The sequence below is a fragment of the Anopheles merus genome, chromosome 2L, assembly GCF_017562075.2.
Source record: "Anopheles merus strain MAF chromosome 2L, AmerM5.1, whole genome shotgun sequence".
NCBI lineage: Eukaryota > Metazoa > Arthropoda > Insecta > Diptera > Culicidae > Anopheles > Anopheles merus.
The window spans coordinates 43,294,713-43,320,620 of record NC_054083.1 but is presented as its reverse complement, the minus strand read 5'-3'; the positions used below and the strand labels follow the sequence as shown (position 1 = coordinate 43,320,620).

Sequence of the window (25,908 nt, the reverse complement as noted above, 5' to 3'; positions counted from 1 at the left end):
TTTATTACACGACCTGTGTTGCCTCTTATCATATCCTTCTTCTAAGACTGATTTATGTTTTTTTTTCTTTTTTGTCATTTTTCAGATGCTTTGTTTTGCGCTATTTTTCAACCTACTTTTAATAATGTTTGCTTGTGTGTGTGTGTGTGTGTGTGTGTGTGTGTGTGTGTGTGTGTGTGTGTGTGTGTGTGTGTGTGTTGGCTATAGCTTGCAATATTATGTTTTCTACCAATACCATTCTAAAGGGAGGGGCTATATGCAGGGGAGGGAGGATGGAGGTTAAGCATCTGCAACCAATTAGTTGGTGAGGAAGAGGGAAAGCAAGCAATCTACTATCAATGAATTCCTCTCCTTCGGTAGCGCAGTGTCTGTGTTTTGAATATCTACACACCCACACACACACACGGGCATAATTTTGAAGATCATAATAATGTTTTGCGTGCTTTCTTTTTGTCGTTCCGTTCTCTCTTGTTAAAAACTACTTTTGATTAAGATCTACCTTCCAAGACGCACCACCCCTCTACTCTCGCGCGCTACTCTCTTGCTACACACGTGTGTGTTTCTTGTTTGTTGCATTTTGTTGGTTACTTTCTAACAGCTACTAAACACAACATCTATTTTACCTTCTATAAATGGTGTAAGGAATGTGTGTGTGTGTGCGTTTCCTTAAAACCGGTTGTATGATCTTCTTCGAATGAATCAAACAAACGACACCTCTCTCTCTCTCTTCTTCCCATACTATTCTCGCCCTAAATTCTTAGAATTCGCACCACGCATAAAAATACACACCACACCATTTGCTTTCCATATGCATTACACATTTTAATGAGGTTTTTAGTTGCGTCGAAAGTACGGCACACCAAAACGATTCCCCGCCCGTTACTGTCCCGCTCCCAACATCTATTGGTCGAGCTTTGCGGACCCTTAGTGTGATGGTGGAGATCTAATGCGACTTCTTTATGACACCATTCAAGCGTTATGCATTTTTTTTTTTACATTTTAGCTGCCCTGCGTGCAGTGTGTAGTATGTGCAGTTGTAGCAGTGCTGCAGTGCGCCCTCGGCTTTTCGTGTTTGTAGTAGTTTGCAAAAGTCGTTTCCAGTGCTCAAGAACTTTGTTCCAATGTCCTATACACCTCCCCCCCCCCCCCCCCTCTGGTATAACACAACTATGTATAGAGGGATGGGTGTGTGTGTTCCAATTGAAAAAAACACCGTCCAAATGCAAGACCGATGCACGTTTGCAGTTGAAGAAATTAAGACACAATAGAGTTCAGTATTTCATACTGCTGAAGTAATGTCCCCCCCAGAATCTTGGAGGGTACTGGACCAAATAGAATCTGATATAAGGCAAACGAAGGTTGTCCAAAAAAAAGCATCGATGGTGTGTCTCTCCCTCGCAAGTTGGCGTTTGTTGTTTGTGTGTGTCGTGTGGTGTGGCATTACATTGGAGATTTCCATTCGAATATCACAGTCCCAAGTTGTGTGTGGGTGTGTGTGTGTGTGTGTGTGTGTGTGTGTGTGTGTGTGTGTGTGTGTGTATGTAAAGAAAAGGATCATACGATCGAAATCTATTGGAAGACATGCGACAAGTGTTGATCAAGTAGATCGCGCAGCAACAAGCAGAAACAAGAAACATAATTACAAACAAAAATGGAAGCCACACACACACAGCCACCCCCGGTACTAAAATGGGCAAAACAAACACACACACGCCTGCACCAAGCAATTTGATCGCTAGAGCAACTGAGGATCCTGTAGTGATGTGTGCGATCATGATCACCACTGCGAACACTCCCATCATGCCCAAAGCCGCTGTTGTAATGCTGCCAACGCACTATATATTCTACATTCTATTGCTTCCCCCTCCTCTTCATTGGGGACATTATCATTCTTAACGCTTTGCTTTACGGCGCCACAAGTTTTCTTAGTGGAAAGTGAGCTATCCTTCCTTCCCGTACAAAACACTAACTTGTGTCGCTCTCCTGAGTGAGGTTTCTTCCACTAATTATACAGTATTCGACTAACCATGTTCGCTTGTTTGTAATGTAAGTGTGTATGTGTGTATGTTGCAAGATTGCGCACTGTGTTTTAAGGGTTTACTAAACACACACACATACGTTTCTATCGCCTACGGACGTGCTTGCTGCTTGTTTACACTTTGCCTTAGCTGAGGAGGTGTGTTTCTCTCTCTCTCTCTATACTAACGACTAATTATTTTAGGACAATACGATGATCCTATGCAGTGAGTGTCTCGGTTCTACCACACACACACACACACTCACACACCACCGTGCAATGCAGTCTCGAAACAAAAACATGATCCAGTATAAGAGAAAAGGTGTTGTTGTCGTACTAAAAAAACAAACAAACAAGGAAACCGCAAACCTTGTGTGTGTGTGTGTTCCTTGTTCAAATGAGCAGAGACTAGAATTATCGTTGAGGACACGTTTAGCCTTTTCTAACGCGGCGAGGATGATGATAATAAAAAAAAAACGAGGCATTGAATGTGTCGCTATCTCTTCCTTCTCTATTAGCTTTCTTCTGGCAGCACGAAACAGCTCCCCCTTCAAAAACAAAGAGAAATAAGCATGAGAAAGCACATGGCAAAAAGCATATTCCTCCCTTCTAAACATAAACGTTAGCTAGTGTTAATGTCCCTCCCTCTCTTTCGATTTTAAAAAAGCTTACAAAATTGGCATTCCCACACGATCCTCGAATCTGCACTGCTCGCCTATCGATGACTAAAAATGAAATTTTGCCCTTCCTTAGCCAAATATTTGTTATCACACATCACTTTCTTGTATTAAGTCTTCCTTTTCGAGCTAGTAGCAGTAGTGTCTCCTGTCCGCATTTTCCTCATATTACGCTCTTCACACCATACACAACTGATGGATACTTAAAAAAAACTCAATCTCCACCCCATTGTTCCCCGTGTGCCCCCTGGGCTCCTAAACGAATCGACAATCGAAATCAGGGGATATAGCGGGGGTAAAGGTAAGGTAGCGTAACTGGCTGACCGGTAGTATACAAACACAAACAGGAGATTGGGGAGACGACAGGCCAGGCCGAGCGCGCACTCTTCTTGTATAAAAAGGAAAGGTGGTAAAACACATCTCTGTTTTCACATTTAATATGGTAATATATATCACAACGGTTTGCTTCGCGACCTATACACTTCTCTTGCAGCTTACTCTCTGCCCATATTTTTGCTTTGACTGTGTTGACACCCTGCCCGCTCTTCACAATCCAAATGAAAATTCAACCCAAAAACCATACGACACAGGCAGCCGCCCTCTGGGATAGAAACGATGCCTTACAACGAGAACGAACCAGGCAAACAATAATGGTTTAAAATTTAACTGTGGCACACACACATTCAACGGATCGCGCTGGCGAGCTGTCTACCCCTTGCCTTCTTCCCGTACACACTCTCTCTATACCGGCCGCCCGTGGACTCGAACCGTTTGCAGTTCTATCACCCATTAATTTTTCGTCTCTTTTTCCCCTGTTTTTCTCTCTCAGTGTAGTGCTCCCCACTTTCCTGTCCTCCTCCCCTGCTCATGCTTGTGTGCAGTCTTTGCGTTTTTTTTGTTTGTTTGCAATAATACATACACGTCTCCTCACTATTCCTGTTCGCAACATTTGTTTTTTTTTATCACTGTTGTTACACGCGCGTCTAATGACGTAAAACAAAACCTACAATCTACATTGTGTGTCATTAATTTCACAGTCCCTTCACTCTGTCCTTCACTCAAAGTGTGTCTGTGTGTGTCTTTACGGAGCACGTTTGTGCAGAGAGATAAAGGATAAGCGCGCTATTGCTGCACGCACTGCCCCCCACAACACATGTCCCTGCTGTGTTTGTTTGTTTGTTTTACATAAAGCATGTTTAAAAATATACACATTTTCGACATTCGAACCCGGCACACGTTGCTACGTACACACACAACGGTGTAAGATATAACTTTACAAGTACACGATACTACGTTAGCTCTAATATATATATCTGTATGTGTGTGTGTGTGTAGTTCCATGGGATGACTGTGCGCATACTATGCATATACATTTCACAAAAGCACATTCTTTCTCTCTCTCTAAATGAGGGTGTAGCTGCTGCTGGACTTCATTCTTCACCTCTTAATTGCACCTCTCTAACACACACACACACACTTCCTAACACTACAACGTTGTCCTTACTAAAAAGGATATATCGTTTGTCCGCAAACAATCGCTTCTTAAAATCATTACCAAGAACAATATGGTAAACTTGCTGTGTTTGTGTGTTTGTGTGTGTATGTGTGTGTGTGTACTAATTCCTAACGATGTTATAAAAATATAAGAAAAAGGAAAACAGCACAATAACCGATGTTCCACCGCGAAAATAAAAATCCCACAGAATATGGGACTTTTGGAAAGTAAGAGAGGGAGGGTGGAGCGAAGCACTATCCTGCACCTTCATTTGCTTTGCTTTTTTTACCGCCGTGTGTGTGTGTGTGTGTTTTTTTTTTTACAGATTGTCCCTCCTTAATTTCCTCCTGAGTATTTAAGAGAACCGTGTTCGTTCGCATCGAGTCCCGCTCTCCACATGAAAACTGCCATTTTGCTGCTCATCCCCGTTTGCTCCTCTCTCGCGTGTGTTTGACTGAGAGTTCGTTCGCATCCCATGTTCCTGACTGGGTGTTGTTTTGTTGCTTTCTTCTCCATCCCTTTTACCCCCACACTCTCTATCGCACACACAAAGACAGACAGTGGTGTTTGGGGAAGTGCACCGTGACCGACTACTTACTTACCCGCGGGTACTATACAGTTCCTCCATCCTATCCTACACACCTCCAATTTCCTCGTCCGGCTTTTCCGCCTTCACGACGAACGGCAGCACCATCGGGGAGGCGGAGGTGGATGGAAGGCAGGCCGCCGCATTCGGCAGAAGGGACACCACGCCGGCCGGCGCCGGACCGATTGCCGCCGGATCGACGACAACCGTGCCCGGCGGCGGCCGCAGCGCCGGTCCCTTGCAAGCGTTCCATTATGTGCTGTGGTTGTTGTTGAACGGCGGAATGTGGAACAGCGGCGACAGGATCTTGTGCGATATGTTCGGCAGGTGGGAGATGTGCGGATGGTGGAAGTTCACCTGATGGTGCAGATCGCCGCCACCGTTCGCTCCGCCGTGGTCCTGCGGGTGGGGCAGATGGCTGCTGATCAGATGGTGGGACAGCTGCTGCTGCAGATGGATGGGCAGGTTGTGCTGCTGCTGCAGCACCAGATGCTGCTGGTGGCTGCTGAGCGGTGACAGTTGCTGCTGCTGCTGCTGTTGCTGCTGTTGATGAGCTTGCTGCTGCTGCTGATGGGCTTGTTGCTGCTGCTGCTGCTGCTGCTGTTGGGCGTGAGCGGAAGGATGCTGCTGGGGAAGCCCGCCCACACCGGGTGGGGTGTGCTGCTGCTGGGCGTGCGGATGGCCGGTGGGAATGCCGCCGGTCAGGAGGCCCCCGTTGGTCGTCACATGGCCGCCGTGGTGCGAGTGGGCCGACACCAGATTGTGCGCGGTCACGTTCGAGCCGACCGACGACGAGATGACGGAGGTAAGGATGGCCGACGGAATGTGCATCGGGGTCGGCGGTTGCGATTGGCTGACGCTGATCCCGTTGCCATTCGTGGCATTGGAGGTGGTAATAATGTGCTGCTGCTGCTGTTGCTGCATGCCCGAGTTGGAGCTGCCATCGATATCCACCTCGCTCTTGATGTTTTCCAGCTTCACGCTGTGCTGCTGCACGGTGCTGATGCCGCACCGTCTGGTGTGGCGCTCGAACTCGATGATATCCTCAAACTGCATCTTGCACGTCTGGCAGCTGTAGAGGATACTGGGGAGATAGACAGCGGAGACATATTGATTCAATCTTGCCTGTTTGTTAACGGACAAAGCCGAAGCGGCACAACACTTACGCCATCACCTGACCGTTCTGTTGCTCCTGCTTGATCGCCTGCTTCTGGTGGCTCAGCAAATGCTTCTTCAGGTTCGAATACTGCGAGTAGGACTTCGTGCACAGCGGGCAGGTGTGGGGCCGTATGCCGAGATGTACCATTTCGTGCTTTTTCAGATTGGCGTTTTGTGAGAAAGCCTTATCACAGCTTTTGCATTTGAATGGTTTCTCTCCTGAATTGCGGGGAGGGGGGCAGGAAACAAAAGGGGAAAGACCATTGTAATTGGATTTGAATTCATAGTATATGCTAGGCCAAGTATTGTAACAAAATGTGTGAAATTTAAACAAACTGCGCTGGTACAAGGTTTTCCGTGTCAATTTCCAACGTCAACAACATTTTTCACTGCTTGCGAGATTTTTTTCAACAGCTGTCAAATGTTGTGTTTGCAGCACAATAATTGTTCAATTCTTCCACATGATTTTCAACACTTCGCAAGCTGGATTGATTTTGACAGTTCTTTGTTATGTGTTGAAAATCATATGGAGGAATTGAAATTTTATTGTGATGCAAATGCAACATATGACAGTTGTGATGTGTTGAAAATCATATGGAGGAATTGAAATTTTACAGAGTTTTGCAAGTTACTTGTGTGCATGACACAATGTGCATGTCACAGAAAGTGCACACAATTATTCACCGCCCCTAAGATGTTTTTCAACAGCTGTCAAATGGTGTATTTGATTCAATATAAAATTTCAGTTTCAAAACAAGATTTTGAACATATAGCAAAGGACTGTCAAACGCAATCCAGCTTCAGTCGTGTTGAAAATCATGCTGACGGATTTAAAAATTATTATGATGGAAATGAAATGTCAGATCAATGTGGAATAACATTTTGCACGAGGTGAATAACAATGTTTACATTCGACAGTGACTTAGAAAACCTTGTAATGAAATTTTAGCTTTTTCACATCATTTTCAACACATCCCAAAGAACTGTCAAGCTCAATCCAGCTTAAGGCGTGTTGAAAATCATGCTGAAGAAAATTAAAAATTATGATGATGGAAATGAAATATCAGATTGATGTGGAGTAACAACATTTACATTCGAAACTGACTTGGAAACCCCTTGTAAGCGCTATTCTACATTTAAAAAAGGATTTAAACGAACGAGCATCAACAATTTTGACAATTATATCAATGGCTTGTTGTAATCAAATATACTGAAAGGGTGCTTTTGGTTTATTTTGTTAGTTTTACTCTAAGCTAAGCTAACTAAATGCAACATATTACGCTGATGCGAATAATGAAAAAGAAGGAGGGAATATAGGTTTTACCCGTATGGAGCATCTGATGCTTCACCATGTTCGCCTGCTGGGCAAATGCTTTGTCGCAGGTAGGACATTTGTATGGTTTGATTCCTGTTCCGAACGTCCGCGAGCAGACAGATAGCGCCATTTATCCGAGATACACGCCACATTGACCGAGAAATACAAAATAGCAAATTAAAACAAACGATCTCAATATCAGTTGCATTCTTAGTTGAATTAGTTCTTTTTCTAACTGTGCCCCATCATGCCTTTGGTCCATGCAATGCATGCATTGGACCAACCGGCAGCACCACAACAACGCAAAATGCTACACATTAACAATAACAAACAAAGGACAGGGCGGGGAAGAGGACACACTAAGTGGGATTTGGGTTATGGTGGTGCACACCGTGGGACACAAAATGGCAAGGGAGGGAGCATTGAGGGTGATACATAGCACGTATGATAAGATAACAAAAATAAGGGGGATGACGGAAGGGATATAATAATTGTTAGAAATCGAACTAAACAAAACAAATAGAGAGCGAGCGAGAGAGAGAATGTGTATTACCGCTGTGGAGCATCTGATGTTTGACCATGTTGGCCTGCTGGGCAAAGGCTTTATCACAAACCGAGCATTTGTATGGCTTTATTCCTGGACGGCACACACAGCCATTAGAAGCGCGAGCGCAGTTGAAGTGATTGTTTTCGTTTACGTTTCGGAAGCAAAAAGGATCCGCGCACGTGGCACGATCGATCATAGAACGAAAGAACAATGAAGAAAGAAATTGGTAATGAAACATCACAACAACGACAACAACACCGGGAGTGGGGAGAGAGGGATATCAAGACGGAATTGAAACACGGTTTGGCAGGAACAAAACAAAAACGGAGCTGCTGCTGCTGCCGCTACTCTAAGTTGCGTTTTCTTGGCGAGCTGTGCAGTGCTGGCAAAGAGAGAGCAACACGGCAGCGCGCGCGCGCAAGCATAACGCACGTGTGCGCGCGCAACCCGACGGCACCAGCGCATAGGGACGAAAATGTAAAGGAAGAATAAAGGGGTGGTGGTGGGGGTATTATAAGATGAAGAAAAAAATGTGTGTATTACCGGTATGAAGCATCTCGTGTTTGACCATGTTGGCCTGCTGGGCGAATGCCTTGCCACAGGTATTGCATTTGTACGGTTTTAAACCTAATGAGACGAGAGAAGGAGGAGAGAGGGCAGGTGTTGATCATTGATTTGCACTCTTTTGCATTGCATGAAGAAAACCATTCACGTAACAACAAGCAAAGGGTAAGGAAGAGGAATGGAAATTATTGCATTTGGTGTACATACTGATATTGGAAAGAAAGAAAACCGATTGGAAGCAGTTAGAAAAAAAAACAATAATCACAGCAAAGCTAACGCGACTGACGACACTGCCATGGATAACTGTGCTGTTTGAAACTCTTTCGTTTGAGCTCGAAATAAATAATAAGCTATGGACGTGGTAATTGCAGTAGTAACCCTACAACATCTGGGGAGAAAGGAGCTCAGGAGGAGTTTGATAAAACACACATTTTGATTGTAAAGGGGAATTTAAGGTAATCGGGGGTCAATAATTGTGACTATTCATGTGCAGCATCATCATGCGTACGGAGAAAGGGGAAGGAATCGGTTGGAAGGAAGGGAGGAGTGGATGTGGTTGAATTTGATAATAAGATTCCAATTAATATCCAGATCATTACCGGTATGCAGCATCTGATGCTTGACCATATTGGCCTGCTGGGCAAACGCTTTGTCGCACGTGCCGCACTTGTACGGCTTCAATCCTGGGGGGCGAAAAGGGAAATGATGTATCGAATAAGGAACGGGGCAACAGTAAAAAACCAAGCCTAAGCAGACGAACGCATTAACCAGGAAAGGAGAGAGAAATCCCTTTCCTTGTACGTTCTTAAAACCACTTACCCGTGTGCAACATTTGATGCTTCATCATGTTCGCTTGCTGGGCAAATGCTTTGTCACAGGTGGGACACTTGTACGGTTTAATACCTGCAAAACAAAAGGAAAACCGGTGATAGCTATAGTTGGGTGTGTTTGTGTTAATGCTAATTTTAAAATAGATAACTTAATGGATGATGATAGTGATGGGGATGGTGTAAAATAAAAGCGGGTAAGGTTTCTTGAGTTTGCAGATAAAAACAGAACAAATGTGTCCACCACGGTGGCCGGCCCCGCCTGCGACAGCAAAGCGATGGCCCCCAGCAGTTTGCAAAAAGGAAAGTTACCGATGAGCTGTGAGTTCGATTTTTGATAGCAGTCTTTTCTCAACGCAGCCCTCGCAGTCAACGCGCGGCTACAATGTATAATATATTGAGTACACGATACGGAAGAGGAAACACAAATGCGATATTGACTTAACATTTGCAAAGGCAACAGAGTGTGGGTGGTTTTTGTTAGACGCATTTACCAACTATTTATTATTCTTGGCCCGAGGAAACAAAGATCAAATATTTTCTATAATATTTCTTTCTCCTCCGCTACACTGTCTTTTGATACTATCTCTTTCTCTCTCTCTCCTTGGTGGAAATTATGAAAGGGTCTCTCTTCTGTTAGAACAATTTACATTTCTAATAACTGAATTCTGACTTTGCCCAACCGGAAAGCATTGCGCCCTTTAAAGTGAGAAAATAATCTGACAAATGGATAAAATAATATTCTACCGTATAGTATAAAAAGAAAATATGCATAAATAGTTTGCACAGAGTGTACAATCCTTCTTTCTCTAAGCTAGCTCTATATGTCGTATTTAGTAAAGGTGGCGCTCACTAAGTACGTTAACGCACCATACACACACACACACCAGCCACCAGTAGTAGCGTGATAGCAAGTAAATGTTGAAAAGAAAACCTAGAAACCGCAACTCAATAATATGTAGTGTTGTGAACAGTGATGTTGTTAAATGTATGCTCAGTATAATAATGCTAGTGTATAATAGAAGGGGGTGTGGTTGGTTGTTGTTAAGACGATGAATCACTTTCGATCTCTCGCGTATCGTCATCATCATCGTCTTCCTGCTTCATTATAGTATCGATGTAAAAACACTCTATGGAATTACCGGTATGAAGCATCTCGTGTTTGACCATGTTGGCCTGCTGGGCGAACGCCTTGCCACAGGTGGAACATTTGTACGGTTTAAGGCCTATTTGTTTGGTGACAGTTGATCGCGACGCGGTGATTTGGGTGGCGCGCAACCCGTAAAGCATGAGCGAGCGAGCGAGCGATCGAGCGATGATATGCGTTGGATGATAAACCGTAGAAGGGTTTGTGTTTTTTGTTTTGTTTTGTTGCACGCATATACGTAGGGCGTATGTATATCGCAATGCATTTTTCATACACACACACACGCATTGATTGCGATAACACACACGTGTATATCAACCGCGTCGGCGTAGAGGACGGACGGAGGGCAAGAGAAGACGCGCGCGCGCACATACGGCCGAAGCGGTCGGAAAAGAGAAAAAAGAGAAAATATCCACGAGATCAGTGATGAGAAATTCATGTAAAAGGAAGGAAAGAATAATGCAAAAACACGCAAAACGAAACAATCAATGGTACTAAAGAAGAAGTTGGGAGTGAAGGGGGGCACGCACAACACTTTGCGAATCTTCATTTGAGACAGAGAGAGAGAGAGAGAAAGAGAGAAAGAGTTGGGCAGCACAAATAATGAAGAAAACTAGATAAACAAAACAAAAATATAGACAAGGCAGGATATATGGATGATGATGGGGGAAGAAAAGGGGGGAGGGGGGGCTGGGAGACACCAAACTTATCAAGTGATGGTATGAGTTTAACGGCACAAATTCAAAGGTTTTCTTTTCTTTTTTGCGCGGAAACTTACCGGTGTGCAACATTTGATGTTTCACCATGTTGGCCTGCTGCGTAAAGGCTTTATCACAAACAGGACATTTGTATGGCTTGAGACCTAAAAATAAAAATCAGTACAAAACAGACAGTTAGTGGAACATTCTGCATAAGGGAACGATCTTTCGATAAAAGAGTAGAAACATTTTATCCCTCTTTTTTGTAATGGCGCACTATGTCTTCAGTATGAACCAAACGTCAATAGTCATCAATGCTAAATTGTGACCGTGCTGTGAAAAGATATCATCACTATAGTGCTTACAGATGCATACAAAAAAGGGATAAAATTGATCCACTTCCAAATCCGAAATTATAATGCCAATTAACAACACTTACCAGTATGTAACATTTGATGTTTAATCATGTTGGCGTGTTGCGTGAATGCCTTTTCGCAAACGGGACACTTGTACGGCTTTAATCCTGCAGCCAGCCAGCCAGTTCGGAATGTTCAGCCATCAAGCCAACGACAGCAAATAGTTGTTGAATTGTACCCATTTGAGATGAAAAAAAGAGACAATTAAAATCATTATTATCAACTGTACAACTGTATTTATAAAAGCTATTGTTTGAAATGAAAATTTAAATTCGACTTTTTACGAACATCGAAACTACGATCAATTTTGTTACTTAATCGAATGGACCCGATACAGGAGAGAGGGATAACAATGTTAGCAAAGGAAAAAGAAAAGTAGAAAAACAATTGGCTAACCTGTATGAAGCATTTGATGTTTGACCATGTTTGCATGTTGCGAGAAAGCTTTCTCGCACACCGGACATTTGTACGGCTTAAGACCTGCAATTGATAGGTAGAGAGAACATTTTAGCAACAATTACAGGGCAGGGGCAGCCAACTACAACACGCGCGTGTTTAACATCTTTAATAGTGCATTAAGGGAAAAAACAAGCGCAATGATCTCTTTCTTACACACTATCCGTTTCAGAATGAACCAAACATTACACATAGGTCATCAATGATTAAATTATGATGAAGCTGTGAAGGGTTGTCATCATATGATAGTGTGTTTGAAATAGTCATCCATACATGCGCGATGTTCTCAGACGGGGCTTGAACTCATGACTGGTATGTATGTCGTCTATAAGGCGCGTACGAGTTGACGATTGTACCATGAGACCAGCCGGGCATGAGGCACATTAATATGCTATAAAATGCTTTGGTACTATACATCTCGATTAGAGTCGTTGCAATTAATTTTCATTCCCAAAGCACTAATTTCTGACAGTTTGCATCAATATTTGCCAATAAAATGTGAATTTTGGTCTCTAATGTATTATTTTTCTATGTCTAACCTATCAATTGTAGTATCTAAGGCTCCAAATTTTAACAGTTTTCTTCAATTTTTCCCTTAAAAGTTTTCCAAAACTTAGCGGCAATGACTGTACACTAAAACCACAACCAAAAACGAGTTAACACAAATCATTCTGCAGCTAATTGCAAAAGGATCAGTTATCAATCGCAAGTACGCGCGCAATAGTTGTTCTACAGCTGATTTATTCATCTTATCATATCGCAAATCTCAACTTACCGGTATGCAGAAGTTGATGTTTCAGCATGTTGGCTTGCTGGGTAAAGCATTTTTCACAGATGGGACACTTGAACGGCTTTAGTCCTGTGAAGATAAAAAAAATATGGATATTAATGTGTGGACAATACATTTGATGCTACATTCAACAACCACCAGCAACTTCAGTACATTAATGCTTCAGAATGAACCAAACCAGATCATCACAAAGTTGTATGAAAGTGCTGTGATAAGTTGTCATCATATACTAATATACTGAACACGTTGAGAGTTGAGAGTGAACCGAATCTTCTATCCCCCTACTATATCGCTTACCATTGTGGACGAGATCATGTCGTTGCAGGTTGGCCAGTTGGGTGAAGCCTTTGTTACAAATCTGACAAACGAAAGGACCTGCGCGATCGGAAGAAAAAAAGATCATTAATTTACTATAGTTTGTAAGCGGAATTTTTTTTTCTTCACATTCCGAGAAGAACCATTCAAATACCTTCCTACTTCATACTTACGTTCGCCCGTGTGTGCCTTGGTGTGCTTCCACATGGAACTATGGCTGGGAAATTCTTTGCTGCATATTTCGCACTTGAACTTGTTCTCCGTCAAATGCTTCGTCCGGTGCTGTTCCATTTCCTCCATCGTATCGAAACGCTGCAAAATGGAAAAGGTTGTAGTATTAATTAACTATCAATAAATGAAAGTGGAAAGAAAAATGCGTCACACACAATTAAAGCATAGTTTTACTGTGGGTGTGATGAGGGCACACACACACAATGCAACAGGAAATAACATACGCCACCCTTAACCTTAAGAAGATGGGATCGAACACATAAAGGATTAACGAAGCTAGGCTTTTGCTTGGGATCGTGCAACGATCGAAAACGCTCCACAGATTCGAAGGTTCTTGTAACAGCGAATCCCCAAACGAAGATGGCAATACGCACAAGAAACACCGATGAACGATCGTGTAAAAGCAAACAGAGTGGATGGTCGGAAGAACAGGTTTTGTTATTTTTAAAATCCCTTTTCCTGTGCGTTTGTGTGTATGATGTGTTTTTCTTTCTCTACATATCGGAGAAGGTTACTGGTACTCAACAAGCGAATAGACAGCAAGGAATAGAGCAGGATCAGTGAGAAGCGAATGCCGTCACAGCAAGGAAACTTGTTTTCTAGGTTTGTGTCGGTTTTAAACCATCAACAATTCAATTCCATTCCAAGCCTGCTCGTTCTACTCCTACTGATGTGATCTTGAAGATCGTAATGATCATTTCAAGGATTTCAAACCCCGTTGGAAGATGCTATACTGAAACATTTTAGCAGCATTTGAAAGGAATAGACTCGCGGGAATGATACATTTCTGAATTATGCATGCTTGAAAGGGAGAAAATGCGCATCTACTCCTCGACACTATCGCTTCAGAATGAACCAAACTCATGTCATCAATGTACAAATTGTGACCATGCTGTGTGCAATTGTCATCACTGATAGTGTGTGTTTCGAGAGACACGCAAATAGCGCTTGCCGTGAATCGTGAATTCAGGACTTAGAAATATCGTTCAAAAGTAAGCTTACCTTCCGGCACTGTGGACACTTGATTTTGTTGAGATTGATAAGCGTATTGCCCAGGGATAGCGACACGACAAAATGCTTATTGTCAACCAGATGATCCTGCTGGAGCATTTCCGACCGTGTTAGCTCTATCACACCATCATCGAATTGGGTTTGCTGGAAATAAAAAAAAAAACGATCGAGTGCGTGAGAAGAAATAAAGAACGAAAATGAAGGAATTTTATAAACTGTAAATCGGTTACAGTTGATAACAAAAATCAGCTGCCACTTTACCCAAACACACCCGCACAAGCCCCCGCACAAGAGCGGTCGGGGTTACACACACGTTTACCACACGTCTTTTTCTTACTTATTCAAGTTCAAAAGTTTTTGTCTTAAAATAATATTTACGTACAGCGATGGTAAAGGGAATGGGAAAAATGAACCCTCGAAAGATTCCAGCACTCCCGCAATGATCAACGGGCACAAAAAAAAGGTCTCACTGAGAGGGAAGCAACGATTATCCAGCGAAAGGTGTAATGGGTGACGAAAGCGAAAGCATGGAAGGCAAGCAAAAGAACGATTCGATGGGAAGGAGGCAAGAGCAACCAATTTAGAACCCGGCCGTAAAGAGTCACCATGTCCGAAGAGGTGGCTTTTCGGTTGGTCGACCGGGAAGGGAGGCGGCCATTGCTTGGTAATGGCAAAAAGGGAGAAGAAATATAAAAAAGGATGACTTGTGGCTCTCGCCATCGTACATACGAGACGCTCGCGAGAGATGTGCTTCTCGGGACCTCCACCACTTGCCAGCCAGCCAGCCCAAGTGTGGTGAAGGTGGTAAAAGGCGTACAGCAACACAACTATATTTATGTTCGTGGGTAACTGGAATGCAATAGAAACTCGTCCATAGAAAAAAGGAAACCCTCTCGTAGACCCACGGGAAGATGATAATAAATTTATCGTCCAAAAATTAACCAATCCCGGCGCAACTGGGGACCGCCATCGGCAAACGAGTTTTGGAACACATTTGGGTTCGTGCGTATACCACAAGGGATCTATGGTTGAGATTTGAAAATTGATTGACTTGTAATGTGGAAACATAGCAATTGAACGATTCCATTCCTGTTTTCCTACTTTAACCACAGAACACTATCTCTTACTTCCTAGAACAGGGCGGATTGTAAATATCATAGAAAGTGTGTTTTTCTACTTGTCCATGCTTTTCTGGAGCATTTTTTTCGTTATTACTGTTGCTATGCTACTTGTTTGACCCTTTTCTTTTGCACAAAATTTGCCACACACAAAAAAAAACGCCTTCTCTAAGGAAAGCGTGAGGTGGTGGGAGGAGATCAATCTTCACGATCCCTCCCCCCTTTCTGCAACCTTTACTTCCCTTTCCCAATTTACCATTATTTTTTCATGCGAGATACGAGCGTGTGTGTGTGTGTGTCGGTTCGCGAATTTTGGCAAACGTCGAAATCCAGGCTCTCGCTCACTATCGCTCTTACTCTCTCACTCTCTCGCTCTTTTCGCTCTCCATCCGTGGTTCCTCTTTGTTTCCTTTTCGCAAAAAAAAAGATCTCTAGCAGGCCGTGGAGCAGCAAGCACACCGAAATCGATCACATTTGCCAAAATTCGCGAACCGCGGGACCGCACTTCCCCAAGTGTCCATCCCTTCCCTTGCACGCGCGCACACACACACACACACAAAACCGGGGGGTGTAAAAAGGAAACCCCGAGAGCAGAAAACTAAAATGGCTCGTAGAAAATAAAGGAAAGCAAAAAGAAACAAAAAAAAATTTCTGCTGCCAAAAAAAACGAGTCCGTGTTTCCGTGGGAGTGGGTGGGGAGGGGGGATCAGTAGCCACCACCGCTTCACACTACACACCGCACATCACCCCGGCCTGCGGGGAGGAGGACTTACTTCTCCTCCAGTGGGCACAAAAGATTGGAAAACCGAGGGTTGCCGTGTACCCGGTGTGCACCACCGCACTACACCACCAATGCTGCCGCCGCTACTGTTGCTGCCCTCCCCCGTCGTCGCTAGTAATGAAGGGCGCACCGACGGATTTTGCGAGCGGGGGGGTGAATCTCAACACCTAAAGTTAGTGCGAATCGGGACGCAGAGGAACCTTCCGCAGGGATGTGGCACACACCGAGAAACGCCAGCCCGCAATGCCGGAAGCCGCTGGTCCGCAACGAGCTGCGGGAGTCCACACGACACCACACGGTCAACGCGCTGATGATTTTGGCGATGGCAAGTTGGGAAGGCTTCGATTTTTTTCCACCCAGCACACAGAGCACACACAACACACCACTCTAGAGACGGAGGTAGGCTCACACACACACACACACCGCACACACTTTTACAGCGAGAGCGTAATTCGCGCAAGGGTGGATGGATTTTTTCTGTCATCTACTGCGCGTGTGTGTGTGTGTCTGTGTGTGTGCAGGGGGGAATCGCTCGCTGTTGCTCGCACGTCGTTCGCGATTTACAGTGCAGTGCACGTCAAGTGCGACACCCGATTGTGGCCGGATTCGCTGACGTTAATGCGCTGCAATGCAATCATTGGGGGAGTGTGCCACAATAAATATACTGTTTGTAATTAAGAATTACAACAAAGAGCGGCAGTTGTAGTTCGGGGAATATTTGCACTATCCCTCCCGTGTCCCATGTTTACCCCTACAGCACTGTAATTCGCGAAACCACATTTTCTGTGCACTCGTCGCGCTTTTTTTTTTTGCTTCCGCAACTGTGCACAACTTTATGCGACTCTACTCACGCATACCGGAGCATGGTTCTATGTGGCAGTGCCGTTTGCCGGCCCGACGTCGACCGTACACGCACACACACACACACGTATATACACACGCGTGCGCCCGAATACCGATGGTTGGTCTGCTGTCGTAATCGCGACCGGCGGCGACAGCAGCAGTCCCAAACCGAGGGCACGCACACACACACACACCCGGCGATGGAGGTGACCGCGGTCGGTCCGGGTGGTGCATGAGCCAAAAGGCATAGAGAGATGCAAATGGGGTGCGTGCGGGGGACAGCGAAAGCGAATGAAAAATTCAAATCGCAAAGCGCTTCACATTGTGGAACACACACACGCACAAACTCTATTGCACCGCGCGACAAACGCACGGCGGAACCGGATGAATGAGTGACGACACGCAACATGGAGAAGAGGACCCCCTCTGTCTGTCTCCCATGAACATCACCATTGACAAACCTCAGCACGCCGTGCCTTCCATAAGTAGGCGATGTTACAAAAAAAAATGGGGTTATGTTTTCACCACGCCAAATTTGCTGGTGCTGCTATGTGACGACGACGACCGTGTCTCCCCCAAAAAGCACGAGGAATCCACACACTGACCTCCCAACCCTCTTCCCCCTAAAAACCACTATACTCACCAGCGGGTAGAACATGGTTTTGGCCTGCTGCAGCGGCTGCTGCTCCGGTGACTGCTCCAGGTTGGTGGCCGCTGCTCAAGGACACGCACAGAAAGGGGGGGATGAGATGAAGATATATCACAGCTGCTGCTAAGTTGGCCACACACACCGGAGAGAGCACACGGCCCTGCTGCTGCTGCTGCTGCTGGAGCACGTTCGATCGGTAAGGCGACGCACCACACAACCGCGCTCCACGCGTACACGCGACACAAGAGAGCGCTGCTGATCCGGAAGCCGCCGCTGCTGCTGCTGCTGCTGCTGCTGTCGCCGCCGACGCCGCTGCTGCTGCTGATGCTGTACACGACCACTCTGTGTGTCTGTCTGTCCGTCTGTCGGTCTATCGGGGGCTGTGCGTGTGTGCGTTTCTCTGTTGCGTCCTTTTCCCACCGCACGCACACACACGCACACACTGCACGCTCTCAAGCACCACGGAGCATCTAAATCTAGGCCTACTTCACTGACTTAGTATGGCTGTTGTACACACCTGCGCCACGGTTAACCAAACAGCTGCTATTGTTGCTCTACGGCGGACTAATCTTTACAGAAAAAATGGCAACCCTTATCTTTGCGGTGTGCGGGACAGGGGGGCGGAGAAGAAATAGCCCTCTTTCCGGTGCAGTTTTGACGCTTCCGTTTCGTTTGGTCCTCACTTTTGTTCCTAGTGCACCAGCTAGTGCCACACACTCTTGAAGGGGAAGATCACCGGTTTTCTTTTCTTTTTTTTTTTGGGAAAGTGTGCCTAATCGTCGTTCCTTGGCCACTGAGTGTGGTGGTGGTGGTATTTCTCGCTCTCGTCACACAGCCACCGCTGCCGGGGGTATGTGTTCCTTTGCGAAGTGCCGGCTATGCGACACACACAGAGAGCCTTTGGAGGTGCACGATATCTACGCCGCGTTTGGTGGCCCGATCCGACCTGTGTTTGGGGAGGAATTGAGAAGGGAAGAGGAATTTTCACCATCCGCCCCCGGGGCAGGGAACAACTGAAAAATCCCTTAAAACCGAGACACCGAGGAAGGAACAAACCGGAGAGACACGGCCACACTCTCTTGTCTGTGCTAGTGCTTCTTTTCTTCTTCACGGTTCGCTTGCAACGTCGTGGTGGTGGTCGTCGTCGTCGCCGTCGTTGCTGCTGCTGCTGCTGCTGCTGGTGCCGCTGGCTGAAAACCTGTCTGCTATGCATGTGGTGGTGGGATGGCATTTGGCATACGTCTGTGTGCGTGTCATCGGAAATTCGCCGCTGTCATGGCGAACGGACGTCAACAAATAATTTTTTATTTCTTTTCTTATTATTTGTATCATTATTATATCTATGCTATTTGCGTATGGGGAACGTGAATGCGTTAAAAAATTTATCTATTTTACGAAATACTCTTCTTCATAAAACAAGAAACAATGCGTGTGACGTCAGAGGCGAAATACGCTGCCCACCACGTGGTGAACCTGGATGACAAATGAAAAAATTATATTTTTTTTACGAAAATCATGCTCAAAAATACTTATCTACGTACATGTGATTTTTTGTAAACCATCATGTACATAAAGTTGATCATTATTTTCAAAAAATCATATTTTTCCTAGCCTCGTGCGGTTCCCTTTTTCGCCTGTTTACATCGTGACGCAACCCAAACGTCAAACGGCCCCAGCGCTATCGGAATCGACATCTTCTGGCGGAGTGGAAAAAGTTGTTGATAGCGCATAGCAGTCCTCGTTACTTCATCACACAAGCTCTACAAAAATGATCGAACAACAGAAGCAGCGGATCGAAATGGAGATCACCAAACAGCTGGACGATCTCGACCGCAATGTGCTGCGGAAAATGCAAGTAAAGTATCGATTGTTGCCGCTTGCTCGTGGTGAAGATCCTTCCCGGTGTGCTTCGGGACTTTCCCTTTCGTGCGAGTTTTTTTTTCTTTATTATGGTTTTTCTAATGGTTCAATTCTCTCATGCTGCTTTAAGGCCGATATGCACGATTGTGCTGCCCGATGCTGTAAGGATTCCGTTTCCTCCATGGACACGGTGCAGCAGTGCGTCGAGCGGTGCTCTGTCCCTGCCCAGCGAGCCCAGCAGCACGTGGAAACCGAGATCAACTCGTTCAACAGTCGCCTGCAGCGTTGTGTAATGGATTGCAATGATACGATTAAGGACAAGGTAACATTGGATTCGGAAAATTCGTTCTCATATAGCTCAAATGGCGTTTTCAATGTTATATTTCTTTCGCCACTGTTTTTAGATGGGACCCAATCCGTCCGAGGGCGATATTGCTAAGTATACTGCCGAGTTTGAACGGTGTGCGATTAAATGCGTCGACAAGCATGTTGCCATCTTGCCAAATATGTTCGCGAGCATGCGAAAGGTTCTGCAGAGCAGATCATCATCGTAGAAAACGGGAGGCCCTTGAAAGGGAAGAATCTGTAGCTACACCCAACTGCAGTAGATTACAATTGTGCATTTAAACGGTAAAGCAGCTGGGTCGCTCGGGGTAGCTGTATTGGATAGCATTTGTACAGAGAACAAAATTGTATGGATGATATAAAGTGCAAAGACTGTAGCTCAGTTGTTGTACATAATTTGATTGCCTTTTGAGAAGATTAATATTGAACCGCATTGGTGCTTTGGGTAGTCTACGGTGACTAACCTACTTCGGAATGACCGACTGAAGCATGTATTACGCGATCAAATAACTTTTCAATTCGAAACAGCACGAACAAATAACCGTAAAAATCCTTGCTGCTGGCGCTAATTCAACAATATGTTAAAATCTAGATTGAAATAATGATTGAAATGATAAATGTACTTCATTAGGTTTTTAAAATTACTATAAACTCCATACAAAGCTTGTCTCATGTTGTGGAAAACCTCGTTTCCAATGCATTGATATGACTTGCAACGTTCAGTTTGAAATATTTATCTACGCCTCTGACACGTGCTGTCACATTCGTCAAGTTGATTTAACGAACGAAACACCGCTGGCAGCACTGGAACCACGAAATTCCGGGATGTAAACAAAAAAGAATCGATTTTTACCAGCAGCAACATTTCCAAAAGTTACGATCGGCTAAAGATGAATTAAAACCTGAACGTCATTGCCCGGTACGCGAACCACTGAAACGGTGCAAGAATGTCGATCTTTCGTAATAAAATAATTTTAGTGAGCAGTGCCGTCGGCACACTTATCGGTGGCACCGTTCTGTTGAAGTAAGTGTACGACTGAAATGTCCCTCCCCCCCTGGCAGGAAAGCTGCTCTCATGATTCATATGTTTGTAGGGATCGTATGCAAGGTGCCAGCTTCGAGAAGAATGTGCGAGCCGACGGCAAGGTGGTCATCATTACCGGGGCCAACACCGGCATCGGGAAGGAAACGGCCCACGCACTGGCCCGCCGTGGCGCGCACGTTTACATGGCCTGCCGGGATATGGTGAAGTGCGAGGAGGCCCGGAAGGACATCGTGCTGGACACGCGAAACCCGCAGGTGTACTGCCGCGAGTGTGATCTGGCCTCGATGCAATCGATCCGTCAGTTTGTGAAACAGTAAGCAGCACACACACACACTCTGACAAATGCACCACCGACGGCAGGTCGTTACGTAATGTGGTATTGATTGGGTATGTTCTATCGTTTTCTAGATTCAAAGCGGAACAACAGCGGTTGGACATTCTCATCAACAATGCGGGAGTGATGCGCTGTCCCCGCACGCTCACCAAAGAGGGCATCGAGCTACAGCTGGGCGTGAACCATATGGGACACTTTTTGCTTACCCATCTGCTGCTCGATACGCTGAAGCTGAGCGCCCCGAGTCGCATCGTGGTGGTGTCCAGCTTGGCACACACCCGCGGCCAGATTGCGCTGGACGATTTGAACAGCGCGAAAGCGTACGATGAGGCGAAGGCGTACGAGCAGAGCAAGCTGGCGAACGTGCTGTTCACGCGCGAGCTGGCCCGCCGGCTGGAGGGCACGGGCGTGACGGTGAATGCGCTCCATCCGGGCATCGTCGATACGGAGCTGATGCGCCATATGGGCATCTTTAACAGCTGGTTCTCGGGGCTGTTTGTGCGACCGTTCGTGTGGCCGTTCCTGAAATCGCCCCTGTACGGTGCGCAAACGACCCTGTACGCGGCACTCGATCCGGACCTGGAGAAGGTTAGCGGGCAGTACTTTAGCGACTGTGCGCCGAAGGAGGTGGCCGAGCAGGCGAAGGATGACCGGGTGGCCAAGTGGCTGTGGGCGGTGAGCGAAAAATGGACCGGCACGCTCACTGGAACGGCGGCCGTTTCCTGACAGCGGATACTGCGTATGAATAACAATAAGGATATTGTTATTTTTACGACCGATCAGCAACCGGCAGCCGGCAAGACGTCCCAAACGGCAACCGACCGACCGAGCGGAATGGCATCGGGATAGGGGAATCGTACGCGCACACCATTGTACACATCGCACCGAATGTAATCACCGTTGGTCGTTTTTTGTTGTCTCGTTGCTAACGCTGTCTTTATTTGCTAGTAAAAAAAAAAATCCCTTCAAACCGAGCATTTGCACAATTTACGCAATATTCCTTTCAAGACCGTATTTAATCGATGGCAGGAGCCGCTTTTGCATAGCGATACAGTGTGGAATAAATAGGTTACACAAAAAGTGAGGTTAACTGTTTGATTACATTCCTCTTTGTTTAGCGCGAACTTAAACCCTTACGAAGGGGAGGATGATATTAGCGAACAAATGTCGACGGCTGCAGTGGTGATGCAATGTTATATCACACACAAAACCCACTAGGGTGGGGGGTTGGGGTGAGTTTTTTTTCCGTTCCTTATCCAACGAGCAGGCAGGGTGAAGAAGGGGGTGGAAGAGGTGGACCTTCGCGCATTCGTCATGCGATCAAAACACTTCACACAGCACCACAACTGCACGATGACGAAGCGTAAACGAACACACAAACATACGCGCAGCAGTGTACTAACGAGCACATTTCTTTTGCGTGTTTTTTTGGTTTGCTACATGAAATTTTATTTCGCTTCCTTCTTTATGAAACACGTACAGGGGGGAATTTAGTTTCGAATGTGTGGTACACTATTTTACATTACCGAGCGCACATTACCTTTGCTGCAGGAAGCGGGTTGGTTGGATGGAGTGTGGGTCAATTTGAAAATGAACTATTTTAAACCAAAATATTTGAGGCTCACCCGAACTTGGGCGTAACAACTAATCCACACTTGACGGGGGTAGGTGGAAAGGGAACGAGTGGACAGATACAGCCCTGCACGGCGTCAGATGAGCGCGAAGGTCAAGGTCGGAGAAGAGATGGAGTATAAATAATTCCCGGAAGCGTAGCACCTACGATTCCTTTCTGGCTCATACGGTTCATCATAGCCTACTCACGCGTCTAAGTTAAGGAATGGTGTTGCCCTGTCTTGAGCTCTAGTGCCGAAGTGTTAGAGAGTAAAGCGTATATATGTGTGTGTGTGTGTGTACTTGCGAGTAGAGAGGTTAGGGTAACGGTACTTCCGCCGTACAGTGCGCCATTATCTTAAGGGCAAGATTTGTTATATGTAGTCAAGTTTTTTCCCTGTTTTCAGCGGCTTCAACTAATAAATCGCCTCAAGAGTGGCTTAAAAAAGCGAAGCTAATCCTACCTTGACTATCCCTCCTGCCTTCCCGACCGACCTCTGTTCCTCCTGAATATATCACCACATCCACACTAAAGCGTTCAATTTCCTTCGATTCTCTCGGGGAGGGGAGTAATAAGGGTTGTTCTCATTTGCTTTGCAGAGTAAGTGAATTTGCACAACGGAGTCGGGGGGTTTTTTGTTTCGTTTCTTTTGGGTTGAGAGTTTTCAGCCTTCCGGTAGTGTCTCTTGTTTGTGTGTTTAACCTTTAATCCAGATTGATGTGCTAATAATTTATTATGCTTCATTCCGCGAAAAAAGGGGAATACGTGCGCGCGCGTACGCACCCGTAGGTTGCGCTATTTGTCCCCCCCCCCTTCCCCCCTTTCCCTCTCAAGTTGTTCTGTACCGTTGGTATAATTTTTGTTCCACTCTGTCTGCGCTGCTTGTCTTGCCTTGGTTTGTGTAGTCGTGGTTTTACAGCTGCTCTCCCCTTGCTGGACAGTAAGCTGACAATTTGTTTCCTATTTTGCTCCACACAGCTTGCTGCGCTCCCTACTGTACCACAGTCGCTCGTGCTCTCTCTTTCCTCGTCTTCCGTAAACTGCGTCGCTGGGACGCCCGCGTGTGCTTGTTGTTGATGTTGAGGAGTGAAGAAGGTTGGTGGTGGAGGTGGTGGTGGTTTTGCCGGAAAAAACACACGGCGCCAGAGCAGCGATTTGAAACGGGACAGGAAAGAGCGCGCGCCGTCAATGATGCCATTTGCACACGTCACCAGCTGCTAACAGCTACACGCCACAATGGTCAAAAAACGGTGAGGAAGGCTGGATGGATGCGGGGAAGGGAGGGGGAAAAAGGAAGGATGGTGTCCTTGGAGCGGGCGGGGCAGCGCATTTAGCTGGTCGCGCACTGCTGAATCCGCACGCCCGGGGTGCCACCGTCCTCCTCGTCCTCCTCGTACGCGTTCTTGTACTGGTTGCGGGACTCCTGCTCCGGATCCAGCTCGACCAGCTCGACCATCTCCACGTCCTGCGGGATCTCCTCGGCCGGCTTCGGGGGCAGGTACTGTTCCAGCAGCTTGGCCGCCTCGCCCGGCAGCGAGTCCGGGAACACCACGCGGAACTGCATGATGAGCCGCCCCTTCTCGAACGGGTTCTTCCACTGCGGCATGCCCTCGTCCATGATGCACTTGAACGCGGAATGCTTGATCACCTCGCCCGGCATCGACGTGATGACGAGGCTGCGCTTGTCGAGCGTGGTAATGACCTTCTGGAAGCCGCACAGCGCCTCGGACAGCTCGAGCCGCATCTCCATCATCAGATCCTTGCCGGAGCGCTTGAACACCGGATGCGGTCTCTCCTCCAGCGCTATCACAATGTCGCCCGGCTGCAGGCCCGGCTCCTGGTCGCCCTCGCCGCTGAAGACGATCTTCTGCCCGTCGCGCATACCCTTCTCGATGTGCACGTCCAGTATCTTCTTGTCGCGCACCTTCTTCTGGCCGTCGCACTTTTTGCACTTGTGCTTCTCGTCGAACACCTCGCCCTGCCCCTGGCAGGCGCGGCACGGCACTTTGTTCTGCTGCATGAAGCCGGGCATGATGTGGTGGACCTTCGTCAGTATGCCCGTACCGTTGCAGGGGACGCACTTGTGCACGGTACCCCGCTTGCCGCCGATGCCGTCGCACCCATCACAGATAACGCTCTTTTGCAGGGACAACTTCCGGGTCGCGCCACTGTACAGCTCCTCCAGCGTCACGGTCAGCCGGTGCACCAGGTCGCGACCGCGCTGCTCCCTCCGCCCGCCGCCCATTCCGCCGTTGATCAGCATGTCGAAGATGTCCATCGGGCTGTGGAAGCCGCCCCCACCCGCACCGCCCTGCTTGATGGCCGCCTCGCCGCCTTCGTCGTAGATCGCTTTCTTTTCCGGATCGGACAGCACCTCGTACGCCATCGAGATCGCCTTGAAGCGCTCGCCCTCGTTCGGGTTTTTGTCCGGATGGTACTTCATCGCGAGCTTTCTGTACGCCTTCTTCAGGTCCTCCGGGGAGCAGCCAGGCTTTACGCCGAGCACATCGTAAAATCCCGTCTCCTTCACCATTATTGATTCGCGCACACGGTACCTTTTCTGGGGGTTTTCCTTTTTCACTCGCGGAGAACGTACTTTGCCTCGGTGATGATGGTGGCTCGCTGATGAGTTGCTCTTTTCTTCTCCTTTTTCCTTTCCGCTTTGTTGCGCTAGGGCTGCACGAGCGATTTTCCACAGTCGACTTCGCTGAAAACGAGGAACAAACTTTGCTAAAATGGCGGCGCAGGTGAGATTTTTAGCACTGCCGTACGGGGAGGTACGAACCGTCGAGAACAACTTGACACTGGATCGGTCTCGAACATACGTGAATTGTTTGACAGTCGAATGGTAATGGCGGCGTTCGATGCGTTTACAAGCCCCTGGTTGCAGAGTGGCCAGAAATACCGATTAATCTGTACAGGTATTCCCCGATAAACGCTATTAATTTGGACCAGAGGCAATAGCGTATCTCGAATATTAGCGTAAGTCGAATTTCGAGGTTTTCAGTCAAGACGACCCAAAAAGTGTTCCGCAACATTTTTTGGCGACACTTTCCATTTGTCAAATCGGT

The 25,908-nt window shown here is 46.6% G+C and overlaps 4 protein-coding genes across 4 annotated transcripts; 2 read left to right on the top strand and 2 right to left on the bottom strand.

Moving 5' to 3' along the window:
- Positions 1–471: 471 nt before the first annotated feature.
- LOC121592350 (zinc finger protein 2-like) lies at positions 472–19,335 on the bottom strand. Its single transcript, XM_041913749.1, has 17 exons — positions 19,284–19,335; positions 17,636–17,706; positions 14,242–14,394; positions 13,182–13,320; positions 12,991–13,068; positions 12,679–12,762; positions 11,844–11,927; positions 11,471–11,554; positions 11,112–11,195; positions 10,329–10,412; positions 9,179–9,262; positions 8,959–9,042; positions 8,339–8,422; positions 7,802–7,885; positions 7,258–7,341; positions 5,942–6,152; positions 472–5,859 (listed from the first exon to the last, which is right to left on the bottom strand). The coding sequence occupies exons 1-17, from the start codon at positions 19,333–19,335 to the stop codon at positions 5,028–5,030; spliced, it is 2,376 nt and encodes a 791-aa protein (XP_041769683.1). The 3' UTR covers positions 472–5,027.
- On the top strand, positions 19,244–20,223 carry LOC121594680 (protein FAM136A). Its single transcript, XM_041918236.1, has 3 exons — positions 19,244–19,496; positions 19,632–19,823; positions 19,906–20,223. The coding sequence occupies exons 1-3, from the start codon at positions 19,410–19,412 to the stop codon at positions 20,053–20,055; spliced, it is 429 nt and encodes a 142-aa protein (XP_041774170.1). The 5' UTR covers positions 19,244–19,409; the 3' UTR covers positions 20,056–20,223.
- Positions 20,224–20,604: 381 nt separating this feature from the next.
- LOC121594679 (retinol dehydrogenase 13-like) lies at positions 20,605–22,323 on the top strand. The gene is made up of 3 exons (XM_041918235.1): positions 20,605–20,870; positions 20,941–21,204; positions 21,300–22,323. Exons 1-3 carry the CDS (start codon positions 20,794–20,796, stop codon positions 21,949–21,951), a joined length of 993 nt encoding a protein of 330 aa, XP_041774169.1. The 5' UTR covers positions 20,605–20,793; the 3' UTR covers positions 21,952–22,323.
- A 1,065-nt stretch (positions 22,324–23,388) lies between these two features.
- LOC121594677 (dnaJ homolog subfamily A member 1) lies at positions 23,389–25,672 on the bottom strand. The gene has a single exon (XM_041918233.1). The coding sequence runs from the start codon at positions 25,368–25,370 to the stop codon at positions 24,168–24,170; it is 1,203 nt and encodes a 400-aa protein (XP_041774167.1). The 5' UTR covers positions 25,371–25,672; the 3' UTR covers positions 23,389–24,167.
- Between the last annotated feature and the right edge of the window lie 236 nt (positions 25,673–25,908).

Bases quoted from the DNA above. Each gene is read 5' to 3' on its own strand.
- LOC121592350 (XM_041913749.1), bottom strand. From the start codon at position 19,335: ATGTCGATTCCGATAGCGCTGGGGCCGTTTGACGTTTGGGTTGCGTCA. The intron at 13,321-14,241 runs GTAAGCTTACTT...TCCATTTTGCAG, and splicing joins AGTGTCCACAGTGCCGGAAG to CGTTTCGATACGATGGAGGA. The intron at 9,043-9,178 runs GTAAGTGGTTTT...TTCGCCCCCCAG, and splicing joins GCATCAAATGTTGCACACGG to GATTGAAGCCGTACAAGTGC.
- LOC121594680 (XM_041918236.1), top strand. From the start codon at position 19,410: ATGATCGAACAACAGAAGCAGCGGATCGAAATGGAGATCACCAAACAG. The intron at 19,497-19,631 runs GTAAAGTATCGA...TGCTGCTTTAAG, and splicing joins ATGTGCTGCGGAAAATGCAA to GCCGATATGCACGATTGTGC. The intron at 19,824-19,905 runs GTAACATTGGAT...CACTGTTTTTAG, and splicing joins ATGATACGATTAAGGACAAG to ATGGGACCCAATCCGTCCGA.
- LOC121594679 (XM_041918235.1), top strand. From the start codon at position 20,794: ATGTCGATCTTTCGTAATAAAATAATTTTAGTGAGCAGTGCCGTCGGC. The intron at 20,871-20,940 runs GTAAGTGTACGA...ATATGTTTGTAG, and splicing joins GGTGGCACCGTTCTGTTGAA to GGATCGTATGCAAGGTGCCA. The intron at 21,205-21,299 runs GTAAGCAGCACA...ATCGTTTTCTAG, and splicing joins ATCCGTCAGTTTGTGAAACA to ATTCAAAGCGGAACAACAGC.
- LOC121594677 (XM_041918233.1), bottom strand. From the start codon at position 25,370: ATGGTGAAGGAGACGGGATTTTACGATGTGCTCGGCGTAAAGCCTGGC.